The 14,580-nt window shown below is 37.0% G+C and overlaps 1 protein-coding gene across 5 annotated transcripts in view; it reads left to right on the top strand.

The window, feature by feature from the left end:
* Epha7 (EPH receptor A7) overlaps window positions 1–14,580 on the top strand; it is a 159,865-nt gene that overhangs the window by 49,510 nt on the left and 95,775 nt on the right. For all 5 annotated transcript variants that reach the window (XM_041667415.1, XM_041667414.1, XM_041667413.1 and 2 more), the window contains exons 4-5: window positions 10,694–10,849; window positions 11,620–11,955. In XM_041667415.1, coding sequence (XP_041523349.1) covers window positions 10,694–10,849; window positions 11,620–11,955 — 492 coding nt within the window. The remainder of the gene's footprint in view (window positions 1–10,693; window positions 10,850–11,619; window positions 11,956–14,580) is intronic.

Here is a 14,580-nt window from a genome sequence, read left to right as displayed (position 1 = left end):
CCTCTTTGAAAACCAAGCTAATAGCTGTCAGAAATAGCCTTCTGGTTTAAATATAAGTGTTCAATAATAGTCTTTCATGTGCTTCCAGCTTGGCTCTTTGCACTCTTTCTCACTTCACGTTGATAAAACGCTATGGCTTTGGCAACAAAGGCAACTTTACTGTTTCTGTTCACCACTGAAATCAGAGATAATTGGGCAGCTGCAAAATATGCACGGTAAGGTAGAGTATACATAATTTATAGAAGCTATTTCTTCTGGTTCTTGGAAATTCCGTGCACATAAACTCATTATCTGATTGTGACATATTAAGCTTGTCAGTGTGGCGATGGGTTATTTTTAGAGGTCATCATATTTATTCTGTAAAGGTAGCCTTCATCTCCATTGCCTAGCACAGAAGTGAGCATACAGGTGGCACACGCTAATTAGCCAATCAGGGAACAAACCAGTTGGCTGTATTTGGTTAACTCTTTGAATTTCTTGCTGTGCAAAATGCACATCTGGTAGAAGACAGGCCACGCACTTATCACATAGAAATCTGAATGAGCTCAAAGACTTGAGTAGAAATGGATAAAACAAAATAATAGTTGTTATCTATTTATTGTGTGTTTATTCCATGTCAAGCACGGTGCCTTGCCGTCACTTTATCTCTTTTAATTCATGGTGGTCTTTTAAAAGCTGACTGTATTTGTACTGTAAATTAGAAAAGTGGACCCCAAGAACTTAAACAAGTTTGTAAAGCTCACATAGGTAGTAAATGCAACAGAAACCAAGTTCATATTGTGGAGCTTTTGCATGCTGACTACTTAGCCTCCGGCCTGACATGCCTGGCAAGCACTCAACCAGTGGTCAAACCCTCAGCTCAATTGACATCTGTATGAAAACAGATGAAAACAATGACAGATGTAGAATTTAAAAGGCTGGTCATTTAAACTTTTTCAAAAATTTATTATTTATTGGTTATATGTATGTGTACATGTTGTGACACATGTGTAGAGGTCACAGAATAACTTATATTTGATTCTCTCAAATGATGTGAGCTCGAACTCAGGTCTTCAGCTTGGCAGCAAGTGCCATTCATTATCTGCTGAACCATTTCACCACCAGTCCTAAAAAAACAAATATTACCCTTTGAGACATGGTTTTTTTTTTTTTTAATGAAAACTATTAGGTAATGGGTTCTGTTCTTTTAAACGGGAAATTCTTACTCATAAAAGTTAGGTATTTTGGTGTGTAGTCTACATCACCTTACCTTTCTCAGTATAATTGTAATAAAATTATAATAAATAATAATAAAATAATATATAATATATAATTATAATAAATAAAAATATAACAAATAAGTAATAAAATATAAAAATCATAATAAAATGAATGAATAACACAAGAGAATTTGTAAAACGTGGTAGGTATTAGAATGAATATAAGGGAAATATTTGGACGTAACTTGACAGTGTCATAAATGCTATAGTACAGTAAATTATCCCCAACTAGAATCCCTACTATAATGAAATCTCCTTTTTGCAGCCTCTTGTTCACTCACATGGAGTAAAGAAAATCATTCGGAGAATGAAATAATGTTGTGTATCCAATAAGCCATCCGCTCAGTTACTGCAGATGAATATTTGAGTTTGATAAACGAGCTGCCCTCGTTTAAGGGTTTTAGCCCATAAGAAAACCATAGTAATACAGTGATTCAGCACAGTTCCCAAATTCTGAGCATTCCTGGTTAACTAATTTTAAGCACACTGGATCTTGCAAGTGGAGAGGTCAGGGGAATGGAGAGAGAGAGAGAGGGAGGGAGGGAGGGAAGAAGGGAGGGAGGGAGGGAGGGAGGGAGGGAGGGAGGGAGGGAGAATGTGCAGTCCTAGACTATGACAGACAGATGGTATTGCGTGGGACTCAGAATGGTAGGGCGTATCATTTTTAATCTTTCTTCGTGTAAGACCTGATTTTTTTTCCTTTTAATACTCTACATGATTTTTTAACAAGACATTTCTGCATCTTTATCTACATGAGCTGATAAAAGCGTACAGAATTTGGAAAAGGGTTTTAAATAGTGCCTCAGGAGAGCTAAATGTGATAGACTAAAAGACCTGATAGGCAGCCGGGGACTGTAAGGGAAACTGGTGTGTACATTCAAGAGAGCCCTTCTCTTCCACACTCTCCCTGAAAGACCAAGCGAATGCCCTGCCATTGCAAACCACTCTTTATGATGTGTGGGGGAGATGTAATAGAATCATTCATGGTTTTAAAGACAGCGTTTCAATTAACTCTGTTGCTGAGTCACTTGCAGCCAGGTAAATGATTGCTGGGCTATTCTTAACTGTTTCCAAAAAGATATGCAATGTCATAAAAATAAATCCAAACAAGACAACTAAACCCCAAACTATTTAGTGCCTAGTATTTTAGAGTTCATAACAAAGCAACAGAGGAAATTGAAACCTACTGTTAAATGATTTCCCCTCAAGCACATGCTCTCTTGTGGTCAAGGAAGATCTGAACACAGGTGTTTAAAATCGAATCCACTTTCTCTGCGTCACATGGCCTCTCTGTCATGCGCCAGCATTTGTAAGGAAAATAAAGAAGACAAAAAGGAACTAGAACATTTTAACCTGACATCTTTATTCTGTTTTTCTTACCACTGTGATCATGATGCCCTAATTATGATGGTATTCTGGTAAAAGAATGCTTAAACATAGCAACGTATCACTTCTATCATATCCTATCCATTTACTTAAAAAATGCTTTACATACAATATTTATCTGTTTTTACATTACAAATCTTACACATTTACATTATAAAGCTTGATATTTTGTTCCCACCTTTTAACAGATATACAATAAATATTCAATTAAATACACAAAATAAGTAACAGACATCATGCACTTACTAAATCCCCTGCAGTGAATTATTCTTCTCAGTCTTAAAAATCTGAAATTGTTTCCAGACACTTGAGTACCTGCTTTCCCGAACAGAATACCCTTCCTTGTCTCTTTTCTACATTTTTTTTTGTGAGTTAGTTATAGGGTAATGCGGATGGTGCTTCACAGACATTAATATGTTCATTACATCATGTTGTTTTTATCCTCCCTGCCCGCTGTTCATTCTCAATGTGAAAAACCATAGCCTATCAGTGACAGGAGGTCTGGATTCCAGGCCGACTTTTGTAATTATTCCCACTGCGGGCCTGTCAATAGGATTAAAATACAGATTCTGGATCTGTCTCTCCCTGATGAGGTCAGCACTTTGAGCAGGGGGGAGGACTGTTTCTGCAAGCTGTGCTTTCCCCCTCTGCCTTATGGAAGCAGGGACACAAATATTTGAAAGCTCCTATGGAAACAAACTCGCTTGTTCTGAACTAGGCAAAATATCCATCTGCAATAAATAAAATGATGGCATTCATTAGAGGGCCGACTATGTATGTACATAGATTCTAAAATAATATTAAAGCCCAGAAAGTTTCAATTACAGAACAGTCCTTTAGTTCATAATTAATAAACTCTTTGCAGCTGTGTTACTGTGGCCGGAAACATCTGCAAAGCCTCACATTTAACACACAGACACACACCATTCTTTTAGAAAATGTTCAATTGTGCTTAAAATCACAGGTCTAGAAATGAAGTAAGACCTGAGGAAGAAGAATCTTGTTTTACTCAGCTGAGAGGAAGCCGGAGTGTGGGTGACGCAGGGGAAGCAAACAGCCTTTCCCTGTCAAAGGGTAACAACGAGAAGGTGCATGATGCAGTGAGATGCTCATTCATAACCAACTATATAGATGTATCCAAAGACTCCCCTGCAGCCAGGCATGGGGCTTCATGATTGTAATCCAATTAGTGCAGTGGTAGACGCAGAGGACCTGAAGTTAGAGGCTACTCCAACCTTGGCCACTCAGTGAGTTTGAGGCTAGCTTGACCTACATAGACCCCATCTGAAAACAAAGAAGTAGAAATTAAATTAAACATAATTATAACTCCATAATTATAAATTTGAACTGTTCATTATTTCTATTAATTACATGACAAGTGTCTACTCAGATAAGACCTGAACTATGGAACTGTAAACTGTCCACAGAGTGAACATATGCAGAAGGACATTAATGGTGTAAGCTTTTAGAAATTCGTTAGTTATTTCCTATATGTATGTAAATATATATGAAATGTTTGCATGTAGAGTATATTGGTTGAAAAAGAATTTATGAGAAAACATTTTTTTTCTAAAGTTTGTTTGCTGGAACATTTAGACTTGAAGCTGTATTATTGCCACTATAATGTAATACAGTTAATATACCATACAGCGCGGCCACTGAAGTTCAGAATTTAAGATTTTGGTGTAGCTGTAGGTGCTGCAAATTACTTTTAGGTCCTTGTTATGACCATCAACAAGAAGCAGTTCCCAAAACAAGCACTCGCTACTTCTTATTGCTCCACCCAATGGCCTTCAATCCTTTCTAATGTTGATCCTTACCTGCTGGGTGTTTCAAATAAATGGATTTGCATGCGTAATGTTCTGTAGCTTTATTCTTGCATGTATCAGGTTATTTTTGCTTTTCTGTGTTTCAGAATTTAGTTTTTTGAAGAATATATAATATTCCATTACATTTCATGGTAACTACTTCCCATTTGAGGAATAAAATACTCACTGGCACGGAAGAGCCATTGACTCTGTTTCCCATTTATTCTCTAAAACTTGTTATTCTTTTGTAGCTAATTTTCTCCTGGTGGATTTTAAATATTTTTATTTCATCTAAACACAATGTATTTAGATACTATCTACCCCAGGTCCCCTTCTGCTCCTTCTTTTGCCTCTCCCATGAACATCTCCCAACTTCATACCAATTTCCAGCCTTTTTAAAAATAGCATTTTCAATTTTAGCCTTTGTCTTTGGTGTAGTTGAGTCTCAATAATGCCCTTGGACTTGCTTTACTATACTGGCTAATACTGTTGTACATCCTTTTTGTGTGTGTGCCTGTTAGCCATTTGTATATCTCCAGTGAAGAAACGCTTATTATTTGTGATTGTATATGTGCTTTAGTTTCACCTTATTCACCTGTTACTTTCTTTGATTGGCTTATATGTGTGTTTTAATTTTGTAATATTTCCTAAAAGTCTCTTTATGCTTTTGGTAGTATTTTAGTTTAAATCATGACTAAAAAAAATCAAGATAAGATTTTTTTTTCATTCTTGTCATGTATTTTACTTGAACGTCCATAATTTTAGGGACAATTTAGGACCTTCAGAATGTTGACACTGAACAGCTGATTGACTTTCAAAAATGGAAATGTCCAAATATGAGCAAAGTTTGTGATAAATGTGCACGAAACTGCCATAAATGAAACCTGTCATGGTTTTAAATTTTTGCTTCCGTGGTATACACATGTGTGCATGGATACCTGTGTATGTGAAAGCCAGAAGTCAATCGTAGCACCTTGCTGGATTGCTTTCCATGTTTTTCAGCGGGTGGGTGTTCTTATTTCTTTGAGACATTCTTTCACTGAACACAGAGCTTCCCAGTTTGACTGAGGTAGCTGGCCTCCTGTCTTCACCTTCTGGCACTGGGATTATAGGTGGGTACCATTGAGCCTTGCTATTTATGGGGATTCTAGGAATGAAATTCAGGCCTACATGCTTGTTCGGCAAGCCCCTAAATCTGTCATTTCATGGAGTGAATAGATATTAATAATTTTAGACATAAAAATATCTAAGTCCCAGTCATGATTCAGTAACTGTGATTTGATTTAGTCAAGGCAATTTTTTTTTCCAAAGCTTTCCTAATGTACAGTCGGGGCAAATCCCCAAACAAGATATGGATTTTTAGTTTAAATGTCAAGGGTTATGTCAAGTATGCCTGAAATTAAAAGTAAATGAGCCCACTCCCAAGGAAGTTATTCCTGACTGTAGAGGATTCTTGAGTTCTGTGGATTTCCTAGGACAAGATTGTATAAAGAGGGTATTTATTTATTTATTAGAATATTTTTATTTGAAATAAAATTACATCAATTTACCCATCTCTTTCCTTTCTCCCATTTTTCTTTCCTCAATCCCCTCTCATCCTTCCTGAAGTTGATAGCTTCCTTTTCTTTAATTTTTATTAACACACAGACAGACACACACACAAACGCACACACACCCAGACAGAGAGAGAGAGAGAGAGAGAGAGAGAGAGAGAGAGAGAGATCTAAATACTTCCTGCTGAGTCTGGTTTTGGTGGCAGGGTGTTTCAACACTGACCACTCTGCTTTGGACAACCAGTAAAGGTGCTCATCCCTAGAAAACGCTGACTTTCCTACTCCAGCAGTCCTTAGCTCCTGGATGTTCTTTTGTCTATGGATGGGATACCATGGAATGTCCCCCTTCCACTTTAACATGTCCATTGCGATTGTCAGTGTTCCAGCCTTGTTTACCTGCTAAATAATTAGGTAAACTTTCCCTAGGTTTACCTCCATGAGTCACAAACTAAAAGAAGCAAGCCCATCCTTATATTTGAACACTAGCGTGGATGGGAGAGAGCCATTTTACCTTACTACTTAGCCTGGAGCAGAGTGAACAATGCTTGGTGTTTTCTTTTTCTTTCTTTCTTTCTTTTTTTTTTTTTTGTGGACTTAAGGAATGTTCATTTAGAGCACACATTCTTTAAAACAGAGCTACGATTGTTCTGCTGACTGCATGAGAGAGAAATCAACTCAGAGGCCAGGGCCCTCATTGCTCTAACACCTGGAATCCAGAGAAGGCAACTGTGGTAATGTGATTAGTAGGAATGTAGACTCGCAACTGAATACAAAGATTTGGAATCAACTTTAAAAATTTTTTGTGTTTGGAAGTTAAGTGCATTATTATTTTTCTTATGTAATTATTTTATAGATAAGTAACTGGATTGCTTTTTAACTTTGTTAAGGAATTTAAGTTGAAAATTTATTTGTATAAAATTTACTGTATAGAAGGGTATATTGTCATGAAACAAAAATGAATAATAAAATTTAGTTATTTCATGGCAGCAAACAAAAGATCTTATTGTATGCTATCATAAAATTTTGTAGACATATTGTAACGGGAAATGTTTATAGTCTAGTATATAGAACTTTCCTAGACTCTTTCTTGGGTCTGGTTTTCTGATTATGGAACAGACAAAACAAGCAAAACTTACTTTAGCATACAAAAATTGAGTTAGGGCAGTAAACTTATTTATTTATTAAAGGCCCTGTCAAAAGAATCAAGTTCAGGACTTTGTGTTAACACAGAAAACTACCATTAAACTAGGTGAGAGTTTATTCTTAGAAAGACAATTAAATATTTGAAACAATATTTTATACATAACCTCATTCTTCATGAGTGCCTCACTATGCTACTTTTAAATCCATGTTCAATTATAAAAAGCAAAGGCTTAAAAAGGCAGAACATTAAATTAGAATGTTCATTTTTTTAAAATTTATTCTTCTCTCACGGGTTGCATCCAACTGCAGTTTCCCCTCTCTCCCCTCTTCACATCCTTCCTCATCACCTCCCCTCTCCTCCAGATCCACTCCTCCTCTTCTGTTTCCCTTCAGAAAAGAGGAGGCCTCCCAGGGATAGCATGCAAATATGGCATAACAAGTTAGAATAATGCACACCATATTCACTCAAGTTTGCTTTGAGTTCTAGTTCAGTAAGCGACTTGCAGTAAAGCGAGGGAGGAAAAGTGTTTAAATGGTTGGTTTACAGTTCCTAGGATGTTTTCTTCTATAAGACCATGTGCACTTGCAATGTGTATCCCTCACGTCTTCCTAGTGCATCTTAGAAAACCACATGCTGCTGTAGAGAGAAAAGTGGTCAGAGTTCCTGTGCAGATGTTTTCTGTAGTCAGGAGACTGAATTCTCTTTCACGTGTATTCTAGAATAGACTACTTTATAAGTTTATCTCATTGGTATTTGACTTTAGCTCTTTTACATAGAGAGATATCTAATTTTAAGATTGTCGCTTCCTTCCCAAGGTTTTCCCACCTACTTGCCCTCTGTTTTCCCAATAGATTCAGGTCCTGCCCTCACATGCTCTTGCTTTTAAGGTTTTGAACTTATTTTAAATGACTCCAAATTGGTAGTTTCCTTTGAGCTTAAATGAACTCACTTATCACAACTTATCATTTCCAGTATTACCTGCACAGAACCAAACATTACTTCCAAGGAAAATAATTATAAACATTTTTCCAGTATTGCCTCTATTTAATTATAGCCATGTATGCATTTCATAATTGTGTAGTGCCAGAATTCATAGTAAAGTTGCGATCATCATTTTATTATTCTCATAAAAATATTTTGGAGTATTGGCACATAGACTTACAAACTAAAACAATGGCAGTAATTTAATAGGGGTATATTAAAAACAAGATAATAAAGATCGATTGAAAATTACTTAGAATAACTAAAAGCCTTAAGAGGCAGCACTAAAATGAGACTCTTGTGGTGAGCAACATACGGTTTTTTTGTGTGCAGACCTGTGTTCTAAATCCAGTTTTAACTCAGGGAAGAGGAATTATTTGAAGAATTCAGGTTACTTTTCCCTCAAATCTGTTTTCCCATCTGTTAAAAGGGAAATAGAATGTAATGAAATTTGAAAGATGAGCAATAAGACTTTTAAATTTCTTAACGTTAGATTATTATAGATACATTCTCAACATCATGAATGTTCATGAAGAAATTCACTTTCTAATTTGGGGTTGTTAGGGGTTTCCCTTTATTAAAAAAAATGGGAGAAAAATTCTTAAAGATTCCACTAGTTAGCCTCAGTTTGCTACCAGAAAGCCTGCATCTGCTAAATGTCAAATCATAGTGTCACCATAGACTCCCATAGTTCTTTCTCTTCCCCTACTCTCTGTTAAAAATAAATAAATGACAATACATTTTCAAGAACTCTCTTTCTGACATTTCTAAAAGGCGTGTTTCAAGGTGCAGACTGAAGCAGTGCCTGCTCTGTTTTCTCCCATGTCATCTTTGATCTTTGTATACAGACAGAATATGAAGCAAGATACAGTGGTCATTTACCAAGGAACAATTTGTGTGTTTGTGTGTGCATGCGCATGAGTGTGTGTGTGTGTGTGTGTGTGTAAGTTTATGCTAGACTCTTACCAGTTAACATCCTTCAATAGGGCACCATCAGATCTGTATGGGTTGTTAATTGAGGGGTTTTCTATGTAGTAATTGCTATTGAGACTGTGTTAGGATGCATTGTGTGTCTTTGTCTAATGTAACTGTTCCTGTTTTCCACTTGTCTGTACTAGGAAAAAAAAACAATTTAGTGGAGCAGATTGTGGGGGATCTTAATTTGCAATGAGATTGTGTTGTTTCTGGTTATCTCTCTGTCGAAATATAGTGCATCTATAAATTTAATTCATGTTATAATATATGCCTATCTTGTAAACAGTGTTGATTTCTTGAAATCTAAATATAATATACTTTTAAAAATTTCAAAACTGCCCAGAAAAATATCCAGAATGGCAACATATCTGAAGGTTATGACACCCCAGTATGATGGTTCTCACTTTCTGCTACCCAGAAAATGAATTTTATTTAATTTTCTGATTTGCACACAAGGAGAACAAGCTAAACCTTTAAATAAGAGATAAATTTAAGAGCTGGGTTTGGTGGCACACACCTTTAATCCCAGCATTTGAGAGACAGAGGCAGACTGATACCTGTGAACTCAGGGCCTGCCTGGTCTACATAGGGAATTATTAGATAGTATAGGATAGTAAAACGACACAGAGACCTTGTTTTAAAATACCACAAACAAAAAGATTAATAGTTTAAAATGTGTTTATTTAAAATATCCACTACTCTTCTTTAGAGATATAGCTATTCTTTTTCTATAAAGCATAAAGTACTTAGGTATTATTTTAATAAATACAAAGAATATGAATTGAGTCTGTTTAATATATTTAATGTACAATACACACATTAACAACATTGCAGAAATAATAAAAATTTCAACGTGCAACATTTTAATTGGAGATAAACATGAAATACTCAAGATTATTAAGGGCTGCACGAGTCCTAGCTTCTGTGGTTCTCTGCTCTTTGCCAGGCACAGTTGCTGGTTTCATGGGGATGAAACCCATAGGAGCAGAGGAGAAACAGGACCACCATTTACTTCAGGTCGTATCTCCCTTCTCCCTGATGATCAGTTCTCCTCTTCTCAGGACCACCAGCCACTCCAGGTCACAGCTCCCTTCTCCCTGGTGATAAGTCTTCCTGTGCTGTTAGAATTGAAGTATTTCTTGTACCAAAACCATTTGTATCTCAGAGGCGAGCCTGCTGTGTATAATTGCATGTTTTCAACTTAAAGCTTGTAATCCCTGGAAATTTGGGGCAAGACATTTCATCCATATGCAGAGGAAAGTTTCTCTGTCATTATTGCTGCTCTTCAGTTCCAGTGTTGATGGAACATCCTTTGGTTTTACTTGAATTAGTCACCCTGCTAGTCGGTGTGCTAACCTGGCTGAGCCCAGCTTCAGGAGCAACTCTTCGGTATTGTTTGTTTGTATCATTTTGTGTTAAAATCTAGTGTGAGATTGAACGGGTGGGATATATTAAAACACGTATTTGCTTATGGAAGGCTTCACAAAAGAAATCCAATATCTTGGTTTTCTCTTTGATACTGTCCTGAGATTAAACAGTCATGGCCTAGTTCTGATCACTTTCTCTCATCACTTGCTTCCCATCCAGCCTGTGGCCGCAGGTTCTACAAATCTTCCTCCCAAGATCTCCAGTGTTCCCGTTGTCCACCCCACAGTTTCTCTGACCGGGAAGGCTCCTCCCGATGCGAATGTGAAGATGGGTACTACAGAGCCCCTTCGGACCCTCCCTATGTGGCATGCACGAGTAAGTTCGAGCCAGAAAAAAGAAAACGGCGTTTGCTTCCTTTCCATTCCTCTGTAACAACCAGTGGTGGATCAATAAATAAACAAGGCAGGCTTTAAGTTTGAAACTTTTAGTTTTGCATATTTGTAAGCTTTTCTCTAAGCAGTTTCAATTAAGAAGTAATGCAATTTCATTAATATAATTTCACCTCTTGAAACCAAAAGTCATTTAATAATGACTCTTTTATATGTGGTATCCCTTTGAAAATTTTGCAAATTATTGGCTGTAGGGTGTATGAAATATGACTAAACAATAGTGTTTTCCGAACTAAAATCCTAGTGATAAACAAGAGCCAATCTTAAATATTGTTGCTTCAATTAATGAGTGTTTGAGAGGTCCAAGTAGAAGCAGTCTCATTCATTGCTCTCAGTCACTCTCCAGCGTACTGTGAATGAAATAAGTGTGTTTACTTTTATATGGTTCAAAGGAAAGGTACACAATCACACAACGCTTTACCTTGGGCATGCTGTTTTAATTGCCTAGGAGAAACATTGTGAAAGACTGTAGCAAAAGTAGATAGGCAGTTGGTATCCTGTTCTTGTTCATCATTGAATGGAAAATACACAAAGCCTCTTGCCAAGTGTTATAGCTTCTCTAGTGAAGACAGTGCATTGTTTATGTGAAAGACATCATGGTAGCCATTCTTCTATATACACGCCATTGTTCATTTTGTTTGTATACATTTTACCTCTCCATTTCCCTGCTTATTTATTTATTTTTGGCTTCCAAAGGGCCACCCTCTGCACCACAGAACCTTATTTTCAACATCAATCAAACCACTGTAAGTCTGGAATGGAGTCCTCCGGCAGACAACGGGGGAAGAAATGATGTCACCTACAGAATATTGTGTAAGCGGTGCAGTTGGGAGCAAGGCGAATGTGTTCCATGTGGAAGTAACATTGGATACATGCCCCAGCAGACGGGATTGGAGGATAACTATGTCACTGTCATGGACCTGCTTGCTCATGCAAATTACACTTTCGAAGTCGAAGCTGTGAATGGAGTTTCTGACTTAAGCCGATCGCAGAGGCTCTTTGCAGCTGTTAGCGTCACCACTGGTCAAGCAGGTAGGTGCCACGTGTCTTTTCTGAGTTCGCAACGCTGGGCTGCATTAGTTAGTGGTTCTGCCTGAGTGGTTGTTAATATCACTACACGGAAATTCATTTTGCCAGCTTATTGATTTAACTTTTACTTATTTCTCCTATTACCTGTTAACTATTTCTTTTTAATATGTCCATAGTTCTGGCAAAGGACATAAAGGCAGAAGCATTTTAAGCCAGATTAAAGTGCTGTACTTTGAACTGTTTTGTTGAAAGTTCTAAAAGAGGAACAAGAAATTACTGGCCAAAATAGTGAATAGTATGTGTTCTTTTTCAATGTGGTTTATGCTTAGGATTATAATCTACATAACGGTTAAAAATAATGAATGGTGTTGTTGTACCATCGTATATTTTCTGGCTAAATTTTTACCATATACAATATGATTCTTGTAATATCTGAAAACTTCCCTTTTTATTTGCATTAGGGTATTTAAATGTTATCACTGTATGTGTGTGGGATCCTGTGACTCTTCATGATTTTGTAACACATACTTAACAAATTTAATAAGTAGTTCAAAAGAAAAGATAATTGTGAACTTGTAGCTTAGTCTCATGTTAGCTTTCATTATTTTTTTTACTGATATTTGAAATGCCTTCCTTAGTTATTGTTGCAGTTAATATGTTTTGAAAAATGTGTGTAATGAAGTCGGCTTGAAAAGCCAGACATTTCTGAAACCACCAGAAAAATCTTATTACTGGAAAAAGTTTCAGAAATTGCAGCTTTTCTCAGCAGAGGCTGTTGAAAGATGTTGTGCAGTCGATATTTAGTAGATGTAGCCAAGGGTTAGGTTATCACCAGTCCTAAAAGTGGCCTGCACTAGATGATGGAGTTTTGTGAGCATTGCAATAGGCTTATAGGAAGGTCCTTGTGGTCTTTGGCTGACTGTCTGAAACCAATCACCATTCTAACTAACTGTCTGGTCTAGCCCTCCTTTCTCTGTTAATTTTAACACCGTGTTGTCTGTTTAAATTATGTCTATATAATGACAACTGCATATGGACTTGTGCTGAGGAATATTTGTATATACATTGTGTGTGTGTGTGTGTGTGTGTGTGTGTGTGTGTGTGTGTTTAAAATATGGTCAGTGGACTGGTGTTGTTTTCTGGGAAGCACTGCGAAGGAATTAAGATAAAAACTGAAACTCCTTGAAGAGGAAATATGTTGTTTCTTTACCTGGTCTCACTAAGAAGCAATCAGCAAATGGGGTTTGATGTGCAGAACTTGATTCAGGGTGGAGTTGAGATTAGGCAACCAGGGAAGAGAGAAGCAAACAAAAGTGGGCTAAGGGAAAATTGAGCTGCGATGTAGTCTTCTTGTTGGAATCTTATTCAGTCTCCAGGGAGCAGTCTCCACTTAATGAACTTCCGTGTTATCCTTTGTTGAAATGATTTTACACCCCGGTGTTTCCCAGATATTGACTATAAGTTTCACCTGGAAGGAATGTGGTATCATTTTGCAGACAGAAAAAAAAAATTCTGATGGAGCAGAGAAGTGAGTTCTGTTTCTTGGCAGCTGTCTCAGCAGCTGGTAAAATAATTTCTTTTGTCCTTCACCAAGGGGACTGTGACCACCACATCACACAATCCATTACATAAAATTAAGTCATATTAAAAAAAATAAGGGAGCAAAGTTCAGGCTGTGTTTAGAGAAAGACAATGTTTTGGGCTAGTTCAGTGAAGATTTCCCTGAAGTGCAAGTGAGAGCCTCATTGTTGAAAACAAGACCTGATGCAGTGAGGATAGCTGGGTTTGGGGAGAAAGGAAGTTGTTAGCTGTTAATTTTGTTCACCCTCCACAACACTACTAATTGTGGTTTCTTCTGCCCCCACTTTTATTGAAAATAGATTTTTTTTTCCCCTCACAGGCTATATCCTGATTACAGGTTCTCTTCCATCCACTCCTCCAAGTTTCTCTTTACTTCCCCTCCCATCCAGATTAGGCTTCTAAGAGAAAATAATGAAATAAAATATAATAAGATAAAATAATTTCTAAAAATCTATCATGTTAGAATTGAACAAAACTAGCAAGGAGATGTGAAAGAGCCTAATGTAAGACGTTAGAATCAGAGATTCACCAGCTAGCACACAGGGGGCACCAGCCTGACTTCTCCACGTTTTATAAGTTGTATAGGTGTTGTCTTCAGCAATGTAGCCTTGCTGGCAGATTGTGGAGAACAGCCTGTAGTCTTGACAACAGCCTGGGTTGTTTGGGGACTCCAGTGGGATCATTTTGGCTAACAACTCTAGTCTGTGTGACCTAATCCGAGGACTAGAAGCTTCATTTGTTGAGACGAGATGTCCACACCCTGCTATGTCTCCCCTACTCTTTTGTGATTCCAGTTAGATTGTCTTTAACAATTCTCTAAGTATGAAGCAGATATTTCCTGAAGCCACAGAAATGTACCTGGACATCCATCAGTGTGGTTCATATATCCTAATATCACTTATTACTGATAGCTTAGTCTCTTTTCTCTCCTTTATTTTGTTTTATTGTACAAGGATAAATGGGTTTTATATCACTCCTTTATCATATCATTAAATGTTTGAGCAAATTTGTGAAATTTTATAAGTAAAGCATTGAATTTAAGAAGAT

This window comes from Microtus oregoni, unplaced genomic scaffold (assembly GCF_018167655.1).
Source record: "Microtus oregoni isolate MIOR12 unplaced genomic scaffold, Mior012 000017F_ref0000208, whole genome shotgun sequence".
NCBI classification, from domain to species: domain Eukaryota; kingdom Metazoa; phylum Chordata; class Mammalia; order Rodentia; family Cricetidae; genus Microtus; species Microtus oregoni.
Note: the sequence above shows the minus strand (reverse complement) of the source record. Positions and strands in the feature narration are given on the sequence as shown.